This window comes from Prionailurus bengalensis, chromosome D1 (genome assembly GCF_016509475.1).
Source record: "Prionailurus bengalensis isolate Pbe53 chromosome D1, Fcat_Pben_1.1_paternal_pri, whole genome shotgun sequence".
Lineage (NCBI taxonomy): Eukaryota > Metazoa > Chordata > Mammalia > Carnivora > Felidae > Prionailurus > Prionailurus bengalensis.
Genome location: NC_057346.1, coordinates 89708477 through 89720552, shown reverse-complemented (window position 1 = coordinate 89720552; position 12076 = coordinate 89708477). Strand labels below are relative to the sequence as shown.

The following is a 12076-nucleotide window of genomic DNA, read 5'->3' as shown; positions in this document are numbered from 1 at the left end:
AACCACAGCCTCCCCAGCACCCCGCCCGCCGGCCGCCCCCTGGGAGCTGCATTAATATTAATCCCGATGAATAATTGAAGGCCAGAGATTTATTCGGGCCGCGGCGGGGGAGGGCGCGCAGCTGGGTTCGGCTGGGCCCGGCACCCGGCACACCCGGCACCCGGGACGCCGGAGGCTGGGGTGGGTGTGTCGCCGGTGAGGGTGAGCTTGCTGGTGTGCGTAGAGCCCGAGCTAGTGTGCCAAGGAGCGAGGCGGAGCGCCGGGGGGCTGCTCGAGGGCGGCGGGGACGGAGGGGCATCCCAGGTCTCCGCGCCCCGGCCTGCGCTTCGCCCCGCGCGGGGTGACCCGGGGCCACGCGGGCTTGAGGGGGGAACAATAGCGACTCCTTAGATCCTGGGCTCCTGCCACGGGCTGCCCAGGCCTTCCCGGCGACCAGCGGGGCCTCCTTTCTTATTTCGCTAATTTATGGCGAGAGGCCGGGGTGGGGTGGGGGAGGGGGGATTGGCATGGCAGAGGGGGGAGCGCGTCTGGGGACGGGGGGCGAGGGGGCGGCAGTTAAAGGAGTCTCCCGAGGCGGCGGCGCGGGTGATGTCAGCTCTCGACGAAAATAGAGAGGGATCGCCTGCAAATCCCCAGCTGCGGCGGGGCTAAACCTCGCAATCCCTCCCCGGCGGCGGCGAGCCAGGGCGCAGCGGCCGCCACCGCCTCCCCCGGCGCGCACACACCCGCACACGCGCGCACGCACGCACACACTTCCCCTGCACACCCGCGGCACACCCCCTCCCGGGCCTCCCCCGCCGCCCGCCCCGAGCCCCGCAGCGCACGCAGGTGGCGGCCGCGGCCCGGCGGCCCGGGGGCGGCGCTGGCTCGGGGAAGCCACCCCCAGCCCCCGAGCGCCCCGCCGAGCGCCGGCGAGGCGGGACGCGCGCGGAGGAGAGCCCAGCCGGGGCTTAGCGCCCGCCGGAGCCTCCCGCGCGGGCTGAGGCGCTAAAGGGCTTACCCGGGAGGGGGGTGGGAGGCGGGGAGAGGCTCCCCCTTAAATAGCGCGCTCCGCCACTCTCCGGCGCTCACGCCGCGCCCGCCGCCGCCGCCGGACCGTGCCGAAGAGGAGGGGGCGTTCCCCGGACCATGGCATCCACCGAAGGGTGAGGGGGCTTTTCTGCGGACCCGCGGGGAGCGGGCGGGCGGGCGCGGGCGGGGCGGGGGGGAGGGTGGCCCCTCATCCCGGATGGGGACGCGGAGACGTCGGCGCCGGGCCTCGGAGACGGTGGCGGAGCGGTGGCTCGGCTGGGGGTGGGATGGTGGGCAGGGGATTGATTTTTCTTTGGCGAAGCTAGCTGCTTAACCCTTTGGAGATGCGGGAGGCAGACGCTGCGTTTCTTTTAATCGAAAGGGCACCGGTGGAGGTGTGAAGAAGAGTCCGACGGGGTGGAGGGGAAGAAAAACCCTCTTGACGTTACTTGTGAGATTTAGAAGGAATACGGGATTGGGCACGATGTGAGCGGCAGGCATTGCCCGGGGAAGCGGCGCTTGGAGCGCGGCGCGGGCTGGAGCGTGGGGACCGGCCCGGAATGAATGAGCCGGGACCAGGACCGGGGCGGGGCGAGGACCGGCGCGCGCGGCCTTGAATGTCAGATTTGCTGCAGAGTCCCGGGGTAGATGCCCGGCCTGTGGAGATCGCACTCTGTCCTTGGATGGTGGAATCTCCCTGGCCAGCTCAAAGGAAGAGTGGAAGAGATTTGGGTACTTCCCGGGAAGAGGCGAGAAAAGAAGTAGTTTTGGGCAAGGACAGGAGTCCCCAGATTCCACTGGGTAAAAACGCTGGCCTCCCCATTCCGCCCCGGGGCAGTGCAGTCCGCTCCAGCCTTCTGAGGCAGCAGTTGGAGGGGCGGATGTTCCCAGTGATAGATGACAGCTATCTTTAGCAAGAGGGGACAGGGGCTGCAGGAGGCAAGAGGATCTCTTGAATACGCACACCTCAAAGGAAGGGTCCAGAACAACGTCCCTGGAATCAGGATCTCCCAGGAAACTTTTCTGGCTTGGTAGAACCTGGTTCTGGTTGGGGAGCTCAGCTCTCTGGTTAATACACAAAATTGCCCTAGCCACTTGCCAGAAATCACCAAATCCAAGTTGTGTAGAAAGCCACTGTCAGCACCTCCTCGGGGCACGGGTGGAAAATCCTCGGTGCTGGCACTGTCCATAATTTCTGTCTAGTAAATTTTCCAAGCACCACAGGCTTCTTTGGGGGGAAGGAGTCTCTAGGAGTAAAAAACTGGTTCCCAAGTTAGATCTTCAGATTCCTACCTCCAACAAAAGGAAGATAGTTCTACAACCGTCTCTCTGTGTTCAGGGAAGGAGCTCATCCCTTTTCTGTCCCCAGGACTCTTTCCGAAGGAGTCTGGCACCTTGTGCTAGCGTGAGATTTCTTCTCTCTTTTCATCCTAACATTTCGGCAGTGTGGACTATTTTGATTGTTATTTCGCCAAGAAAGATGTACACACGTGTACAAGGAGGGTATCACATTGTGCTAAAACAGAGCTCTGGAATTAAATATTAAGAGCCCAGATGGCTCAGTCTCAAAGCCTTTCCCTGTTAAATCAGTCTTTCAAATTAGAAAGGGTCCTTCTAGACTTAGCCCTGCTTTTAAAAGCTAGGTTGCAAAACGTCTGTGAAAGAGGTGAAAGTCTTTCAAATCCTGCACCCAACTCACCCCTCATTTTGATAGCCAGATAGTGAAGGCAAAGGTTAAAGCAACAACAAAGACCCCCAAAGGTGTTTGCCTCACCTTTGTCCTAAATGAGAGTTGTCAAATGATTTGACATTAAATACAGAGTGGAAGTGATTTTCAGTGTTTTTAATGCCTTGTTTGCACACCGTGCATGTTAAGAAAAAAATGGCAAAAAAACCCCACAAACTTGTACTGAGAAGATGAATTGAAAAAAATGAAAGGCTGGGAAACATAGAGAAAGATCTATGAGCCGTTATCCCTTAAGAACAATAACTGATGAGCGGGTAACATTTTCAGAAGCCCTGGTCTGTCTTTGTCTCTTCCTTTCTTCTACCTTTCCTTCCCGGAGCATCTCCTGGGTAGACCCCACATGCTAGGCACTCCTCGGAGATACAAACAATAAACAGTTTGAGAGCTGGGTTTTAGAATGCTGCCTCCAATCAACGACATTGATTGGTAAATTGTTCGTACGGTTTGGTGGGATTCTCCTGCGTCTTCTGATATCTTTGATTAATGGGCCTTATAAACACAAGTTCAAGTTCATGGGGAATTCTCAGACCAGTTGCCTGCATTAGCTTTTGCTTTCTACCCGTGTTGAAGCTGTTTCTTTGAAACACATTGCCGAGAAGGAAGCAAGACTAGCAACACAATTATATGTTTTCCATGCATGTATTTTCAGTTCAACTCTATTTGATCCAGAATGTTTGGGAAATGGGAGAGTATGGTGAACCGACCATTCTGGGTACCATTCATTTGGTGATATAGTTACCGTCAACTACTTATGCCGATTACCAGCTAGAAGCAATAGTGACATCTAATGTTTATTTAGTACGCCACTTGCAAAGCTCATTTGTATACATCATCACATTTGCTTCTTCCAATGTCTGTGAAGTAGGTGGTCCAATGAAAATGGAATTTAAGAAGAAGATGGCGTAGAATGTAAAGTCATCTTTCCAGGAAGATTCCAGGACTTGGCAAAACTTTGGGGTTATCATCTGGAAATGTCAGTTGTCATCAGAGAGTATACTAGGCATATCTAGCTCAGAAGATCACCCGCTTTCTCTCAATCCTTTGCATACACACCCTGCAGATTTGCTTTTGGAATATTCTTATTATCAGCCTCTGCACTTGGTCTTTGCCTTTGCAAAACATACCCAAGACGCTTTGGTTCTTTGAGGCTTCTAATTATTTGGAATGGGGATTATTAGTATCCAGTTGCCATAGAAGTCAACAGTGGACTCTTTGGTAGTTCCCAGGCCCGGAGAGGTATTTTCTTGCAAAGCGGCATCTAATTTGATAGTTGAGCACTCTTTTTCTCTGGCTCCCCGGACATGGCTAGAATTACGGTTTTAGGTCTTTGACCCAAATTGGAAAGAGATTATAAGTAGTTGGTGGCAGACAGGCTAGTCAATTATGGTCTGAGTTATATTGGAGTGCCTCGCTGCTGTAGAGGTGGACGTTTTAGAGAGATGTTTGGGGGGTGAAAGACCGCTAAGTCTCCGTGTCTGTCAGGAACCCACAGCGATCTGTCTTCTGATCAGTTCCCAGGAGCCAAGGGGTCAGGGCAAACGCCAACCACGAGGTCTTGGGTTTCAGTTTGACTGAGAAAGCAAGCGAAACAGAACTGCTGACAGCAGGAAAACCCTGGCAAGGGAGACCTCTGGATTTATTATTTCAAGCAAACAAAAGCAAAACATAACGATTGCCTTCTCCCTCCTCCCCTCGGGACTGAGTTTGAGGTCAGTCGGAGGAAGAACCCACGAGTGGACTTATTGGAAGGCAAGTGGCGCGCACGGGGTTTGGGGGCCAGAGGGGGTTGCGTGTTGCATGCCTTGGGCTTTGCTGCCACTGTCATTTTTCACTTTGAAGAATATAAAAACAGCCTCCTTGGGTAAAATAGATACTAGTGGAATTAACGAAAAAGCCATTTCGTGTTCACTAAGACGGCCTCTTGTGAGTGATTGGAAGCTCAGTTCCAACAAGAAACAATTTCTAAATCCGAATGAAGCTGGATTTCCACCAAATGAAGTAAAAGAGCCAGGATGTTAAAAACCAAAAGACAGGTCTGTCCATCGGTATCAGTAGGCCCTTTTGCTCTCTTAGGCAACACGATTCGGCACTGTCTCTTTTCACTTCAAATTTAAGGAAATTGTCAGACAAGGGAAAGTCCTTAAGAGAGAGCGCTTCGGTTGCAGGAACAAGCGATATTTAACAGCCAAGTGTGAAATTTCTGGGTCATTGTGCCATAAATCCTAAAGATGCAGGATTGCAAAGCTTTTTCACTGTTCGAAGCTCAACACAGGTTGATTTCAATGAAAATCCCCCCTCCCCACCCTCCTCTAGGACTGTGTCACCAATGCCCAGATGTCCGGTTTTCCCCCACGTGAAGGCAAACTGAATTGCTTTCCATGCTGATTTTTCTCCCCCATGGGACTGGCTTGTCCTAAGGAACTGAATCTACTCGTCATTTCAATTGCCTGCTATGATTCTTTTAATCGAATGAGACGCCAATAATTTAAAATCTTCTAGCAACAGTAGGCAGGAACGTCACTCTCAAGATAAAATTTTAGTTTTCCTTGCATGTAAGAACTTGTCCTTGACGTCTGAAAACATCTGACAAATGCCATATATCATCACCTTGCTTGCGAGCTTCTCTTCATGCTCTTGACAGCTTGTTGGGGGCACGCGGGATGCTTCATAGCAAGGGTTTTAGAATCCAGATTATGACAAATCTCTTTATTTACCAGAGCCTGTGCTTGCCCTCTCCTCCCTCGGCCCGCCCCTCACCCCTCACCCCTCCGCGCCTCAAGGGCTTGGTCCTTGGATGAATTCATCAAAGGGGTGTTTAAAAATACCTCATTGCTCTGTCCCCACGTGCCCATCATGGATTGGAGGCAGATGGGCCACATATTTGTCAGTAGAGTAGAAAAGGACTAGCATCTTGTTATAAATCTGTCTGGTTGCCTTCTAGACGGTGGCAGGAAAGACAATGGGCCGGAGACAAGGGAGGATCCTTAAACTTTAGAAAAGAATAACTCGGTTTCTAAGTGCTTTGCTTCCCCCCCACCTCCCAAAATGGTGGTTGTTGTTTTCTTTAACGGTGTGATATTTATTTACGTGTCTTTCACTGATGTATGTATTTAATTTTCCACGTAGGTGAGCAGATATGACGGCTGTCTGCTGCACCGCCCTCTGGTGACGTGGGCAGTCTTGGTAGCTACTTTGGATCGCGGACTCATGGAGCAAGGGTTGTCCTTTAAAAATGGAACGAAGGGAATGGACTCCATTTTGGTGGCAGGACTTGGTCTGTGTCAGTCCTGGCTCCCTCTAGGATACGTGATGGCACATGTTAAAGACCTTGAATGAAGTCCCTGGGGACAAGGAGGGAGAGGGGCTCCCCTCCGCCCCCTCCCTTATATTAGAGGCTTCATTTAAATCACCGAGAGTACTTTCTCCTGTTACATGTGGTCAGGAATGCCATCTGTCACTCGCTCTTCGTAATCTGGCACGGGACTTTCTCTCGTGTGCCCCTGCCACCCCCGGCTCCCAGGCGCTGTGCTTTCAGGATCACGGAGCTGGTGGCAGAGTTAGAAGTCAGTCTGAGACCTGTCTGCCTCCCAAGCATGGCTCTTCCCACATCACTAGACGTGAGGCACCGGATGCCTGTGGACCGTACATGGCCCACAGGCATGTATGTTTCGGCTTACACAGGATTTTGAAACTATTACAGTTATTTGCTCCTACTTAGACATATTTCACCTAAAAAGGAATTGCGATTCTGGCTTCTCTCAAACATTGGGAAAGCTGATGGCAAAGGATCTGTCCTTTTGTCTTGGTACCCACTTATTGAGCGATGATAGCTCTGCATTGGTTTAAGCACTTTATATGTATTAATTTATTTAATCCTGCCAACAATGTGATGCACAAGGACTATCATGATCCCCGTTTGACAGGGATGGAAATGGAGGCGTAGAAAGATTCAGCAACTTGCCCGAGGCTTGGGCAAAGCCAGGCTGTAAACCCAGGCAGCCTGGCTCTGCACCCTCGCCCTAACCACCAGACTACATGGCTTAGTCCCAAAGGGCTGGGGTCAGCTGGGGCCAAGTGGCTGTCCCTCGAGGTAGGGCATGTGCCTTTCAGCTTGGGCACAGTCTTTTCTGAGACGACTCACTCATGTTACCTCTTGACCCCTCACCTCTCTAAGGCCCTCTTGGAGAGAATGAGAGTTTGGGTTCTGTCCTCTTATGGAGTGCCACTCTAGTGGTTGTGGATTGGGAGAATTCTTCAAAACCCCATTTCTATGACATGAAAGGTAATTCCAGCGACTTTTTCTCGTTAGCCCTTTCACCACTACCTTCTTGTTATTTCCTTTCACGTTCGTCGCTCTGGGTTATTCTTAATGATGAATTCTTTTGTGATTATTCATTGTCGGGACACCGGTAACACAGTCTTATCCAGATGCGGTGCTCTGCAAGGGCCCAGGGCACGACCACATGGGTCCCATCCCTTAGAATGCTGAGCCTTGGGCGTGCACTTCTTAGTGGCAAATGTAGCTGAGCGTTTTACAGCTCTGGGATTTATCCTTTCCTGTGTGATTTCAAGTGTAGCCATTCAGGGTTGTGACTTCACTTAGTCACTTTCCTGAAAGAGCTACGAGCCCTACCCTTTTAGGAGCAGGGCTGATGTTGTTGGGTGGTTTTTTTGTTTGTTTGTTTGTTTGTTTTGTTTTTTGCGACATACGCAAACAGTGATGACTAGAGATGTCCTTTTTTTTCTATTATTTTTTTAATTTTTTAATTTCTTTATTATTATTTTTTTCAGTATATGAAATTTATTGTCAAATTGGTTTCCATACAACACCCAGTGCTCATCCCAAAAGGTGCCCTCCTCAATACCCATCACCCACCCTCCCCTCCCTCCCACCCCCCATCAACCCTCAGTTTGTTCTCAGTTTTTAAGAGTCTCTTATGCTTTGTAGAGATGCCTTTTAAATTGAGGGCAAATTTTTTCAGAGGTCACGTTGCTGTGTATTTAAGCACAGTTTGCTGATCACTCCATAGGTGGCAGTAAATGTCAGCACTTTGTCCACACTGGTCTTTTGATTCCCTTTGGAAGCCCCTGGTGCTTAGGGACTCCCAATTCCCACAGCATTCCATTCTTTTTTGATTAAAGAAATATATCTCCACCAAGTAAATCATTTAGTATTTGTGAGACAATCATCATAAATCAACAGTGTTCATAGATATCACCGTAAACAAATATAAATAGGACTATTCATTTCAACTTATTCCAAGTCTGGGTGACTATACATATACGATTTCATTAAATCCTTGGGAAATTACTATGGAATGTTAGGTTCATTTTACGGAGAGAGGAATTGAAGCTTTGAAAAATTTTGGTTTTATGCTGCTATCGGGTGCCTTTTTTTTCCCCATCTCATTCAACTCTGTTTCAAAGTATCCACATTTTGCAGTTCATTCGCATTTCCTTAAAATTTCACAGACCTTCTCTTTGTTTGTTTCAGCTCTAGTGAGTGTCTCCAATCATTGTGGTCAAAGGGAGCAGGATAGCCGAGCGTCCTTGCAAAAGGAGACGATAAAGCATTTAAGAGACAATGCACAAGAAGGATGGCAGTGATTACAGAGAAGTTAACTTATCTTTGAATGGAGAGGCGACATTAAGGAAAATGCCTCCGTTTAAAAAAAAAAAGTGGGAATAAGTTTAGGCAACTGAGAACAATGGCCAGACCCCGGCCTGTAGACATGAAGCCAAAGAATCTCAAATAGAAGAAGCAGTTGCAATGTACAAAGGGAGATAAAGTAAACGAAGACAGATAAAACAAGAAAAGCGTTCTTTTTCTATTAGGTATCAGACAAAGCCAACTGCTGCGGACCAAATTGTATTTTTGTTTTTATCTCAGTCTTCACTTAAAAGGATGGTTGGGATCTGATAAGCAGCTTTGTTAGGAAAGTGGATAGAAGTCAACCAGAACAAAACACAAGCAGATAAACTCGGCTAGAGATCAGATGGATGGATGTCAGCTGACAACACTCATTTCAGGCACTCGGGACCTTCAGCTATTGTTTTTTTATATTTTTTATTTAAAAAAAAAAATTTGTTTTCAACGTTTATTTATTTTTGGGACAGAGAGAGACAGAGCATGAACGGGGGAGGGGCAGAGAGAGAGGGAGACACAGAATCGGAAACAGGCTCCAGGCTCTGAGCCATCAGCCCAGAGCCCGACGCGGGGCTCGAACTCACGGACCGCGAGATCGTGACCTGGCTGAAGCCGGACGCTTAACCGACTGCGCCACCCAGGCGCCCCTGTTTTTTTATATTTAGATGCAACATATGGTCTAGAAAAAATAAATTTTGTACGAATGTGTAAGAATAGAGTAGGGAGTAATGGAATTATAGACCGAATCTGTTTCCCTGGTGTTTCTCTGGGATTCGGCGTCATCAATCAGCAGACATTAATAAAATCATCATAGAATAGAAGCTCTGAAGGGATCATCGATTTTTTTGATCATGATTAATTGCTGACATTTCAGATGAAGAACTGATCATTTGTAGAAGTTTATCTATTAGTCTGAGAAGATTCAAATTTGCCTTCTTTCAGGACATTGATACATTGGGTTTGAGGCGTTGTTGCTGGTTGGTCCGTCCTGGGAGGGCACTCCGAGGTGGAGACTTGTGTTCATAAAGTTTATTGAGGGGAGCTGTCAGCATAAATCCCCGTGGAAGAGGGAAGGAAGCAAGGTGTGGGCAGAGGGAGAAATTGAAACAGTCACATCAAAGGGCTCAGCCCATCCCACAGGAAGCTCATTTCTTCTGAATGAGCCTGAATTGAGGAAAGAGGTGTGGCCTTCCTACCCCTGCGTCAACCAGCCTCTGCTGGGCAGTGGGCATGGCCCTGGGTGAGTACAGGGCAAGGCTCTAGAGGGCGCTATAGCTGGTGTCGATATCGACACTGCCAGCAGGTAGGGGAAGAAATCTTAAGAGTTCTGAAGGTGGGAGCATGGGAGTCTCAGTGGCACACCACAGCATCCATTATTGACTCCAGATTCGAACATTCGAGAGAGAATCAAATAATGGGTACAGTTGCCTTCCATCTGAATGTCCAGGCCTCCACAAAGCCATTGTCTGTAATAAAATACGATATCTTAAAAGAGTAGGTGGTTGGGGGAAAGGGCAGGGAGAAGATGGAGTCTAATGGGCACGGTGGGCAGAGTTAGCAGGCATCCTTTCACTTAGTTTTAGCCGTGACCCACACGGTCGCCAAAGACGGACGACCAAAGACCTTCTCTTCAGTCCAGACCTTCCAGAAGTATCTGGTGCAACGGGAGGATGGTTATCTGAAATTGCCTAGGAAAGGGTTATCACCTCTAGTTAGTGGAAGGGGCCAGAAAGAGCAATAGATAAATATACGGGGAACCAGAGTATAGCTATCGTTGGTAACCCCAGGGTCGACAGCAGCTTTTTCTATACTCCCACTAGTGTGTTGCCCGTGGAGTCCTTACCTTGGGAAAAGGTGGCCAGTGAGCTGGACAACCCCTTTCTGGAATATCCACTGCTTTGTTCTGTTGATTCAGGAACTCATGCATTCTGTCAGTCTGCAGCCAAAGGTGCTTTTAGGTTGATATGTCTCAGCTCCGTTCCCTTGGCAAATATTAAGATATGTTCAGAGATGAAAGAGAACTTTCGTACATAATCTAAGGCCTTGGAGGTTGCACATCTATAGACATTTCCCCTTCTTCTCTCACATTAGCTGACTCCGCTTTCTGAGACTAGGACATTGATTATCAATGTTTGAGTTTTTATTAGCACGACAACTTAATCCAAATGGCTCAATTGCAGGGCAATAGATGATAAAGCAAGCCAACATTGAAAATTGCCTTTCTTGGGGCGCCTGGGTGGCACAGTCGGTTAAGCGTCCGGCTTCAGCCAGGTCACGATCTCGCGGTCGGCGAGTTCGAGCCCCGCGTCGGGCTCTGGGCTGATGGCTCAGAGCCTGGAGCCTGTTTCCGATTCTGTGTCTCCCTCTCTCTCTGCCCCTCCCCCGTTCATGCTCTGTCTCTCTCTGTCCCAAAAATAAATAAACGTTGAAAATTGCCTTTCTTTCTTTTTACTTGTTTACATTATCTACTATGGCAAACAGATACTGTACATGTTTCCGGTATTTGGGTAAATACAACACTGTATTCAGTCAACATTGAGAAAATCCATTTTATACAAAGAATTTGCCAGCTAAATGAAGGGATGTTCAGAAATTACATGAATAATTTCTGTCAGAGGAATTATTTTTAACAAAAATTTTTAACTTTTTGTCCTCTGGATCCGTGACTCTTAGCCCCCATAACGGTAACAGCGGCACCGGCGCAAAGTGGCATTATTAAAAAACAGAAACCAAAAAACCCCGAAATTTTAAATATTACAGAATGGCATAAAATGAATAAGTAAGAGAATGCCTCCTACCTCAACCCTGTTCTCTAGAATTACTCATTTTTTTTTTTTTTAATGTTTATTTTTGAGAGAGAGAGACAGAGAGAGAGAATGAACGAGTGGGGCCGGGGCAGAGAGAGAGGGAGACACAGAATCCAAAGCAGGCTCCAGGTCTAAGCTGTCAGCACAGAGTCCAACACGGGGCTCGAACCCACGAACCGTGAGATGATGACCTGAGCCAAGGTCAGACACTCAGTGGCCTCCCAGGTGCCCTGAGACATTTTTCTGTGCCCATGTACACATCCTATTGTTAAGATGCAAATTTTACCGTCCTATACAGACGGTTGTACAACTTGATTTTCACTTGACACTTGTAAGTATATGTACATGTGTTATATTTATCTGATCATAGTCTATCGTATGTCCATATAGGTGGAATATGAATTGGAGGAGAGGATGAGGCAGGGACACTGAGACCAGTTATGATTCAGGTGACAGCAGTGATTCACGTGGGAGATAACGGCCCAAATGAAGGTCCAGGGATGCATTCGCATTACCAGGTTCCAAGGATGGTTAGAAGGACTCAGTGACCAAGCATCTATAGTGGGTGAGCAGAAGGGAGTCTCTTGGGTTTCTGGCTTAAGCAAATAGAGGTGGAAGAGAGTGCAGAAAAGGAATTCAGGAGAGAGATGGCAAGTTTGAAGGAGAAGGTAATCAATTGGGTTCATCATGGTGGTTTAGAACTTTTTGGTGGACATCAGGTGGGGAATGCTCACAGAGCAGTCAGATACAGGAGAGTCTGGGGGGGCCTCGATTTAGTGGCATTTATGATCACAGAAATAAATGAGCTCACTCAGACAGGTCATGGAGCTAGAAAGAAAAATGAGGGGGTGGTGCCGGGGGAAG

At 48.7% G+C, this 12076-nt stretch overlaps 1 protein-coding gene across 3 annotated transcripts in view; it reads left to right on the top strand.

Moving 5' to 3' along the window:
• The first annotated feature begins 904 nt into the window (after nt 1–904).
• SLC1A2 (solute carrier family 1 member 2) overlaps nt 905–12076 on the top strand; it is a 146764-nt gene continuing 135592 nt past the window's right edge. For 2 of the 3 annotated variants that reach the window (XR_006297452.1, XM_043580962.1), the window contains exon 1: nt 905–1145. Coding sequence is in view for 2 of the 3 variants with exons in the window: in XM_043580962.1 (XP_043436897.1) it covers nt 1129–1145 (17 nt within the window). In the remaining variant the exon portion in view is untranslated. The remainder of the gene's footprint in view (nt 1146–12076) is intronic. The other variant, XM_043580961.1, reaches the window with a different exon arrangement.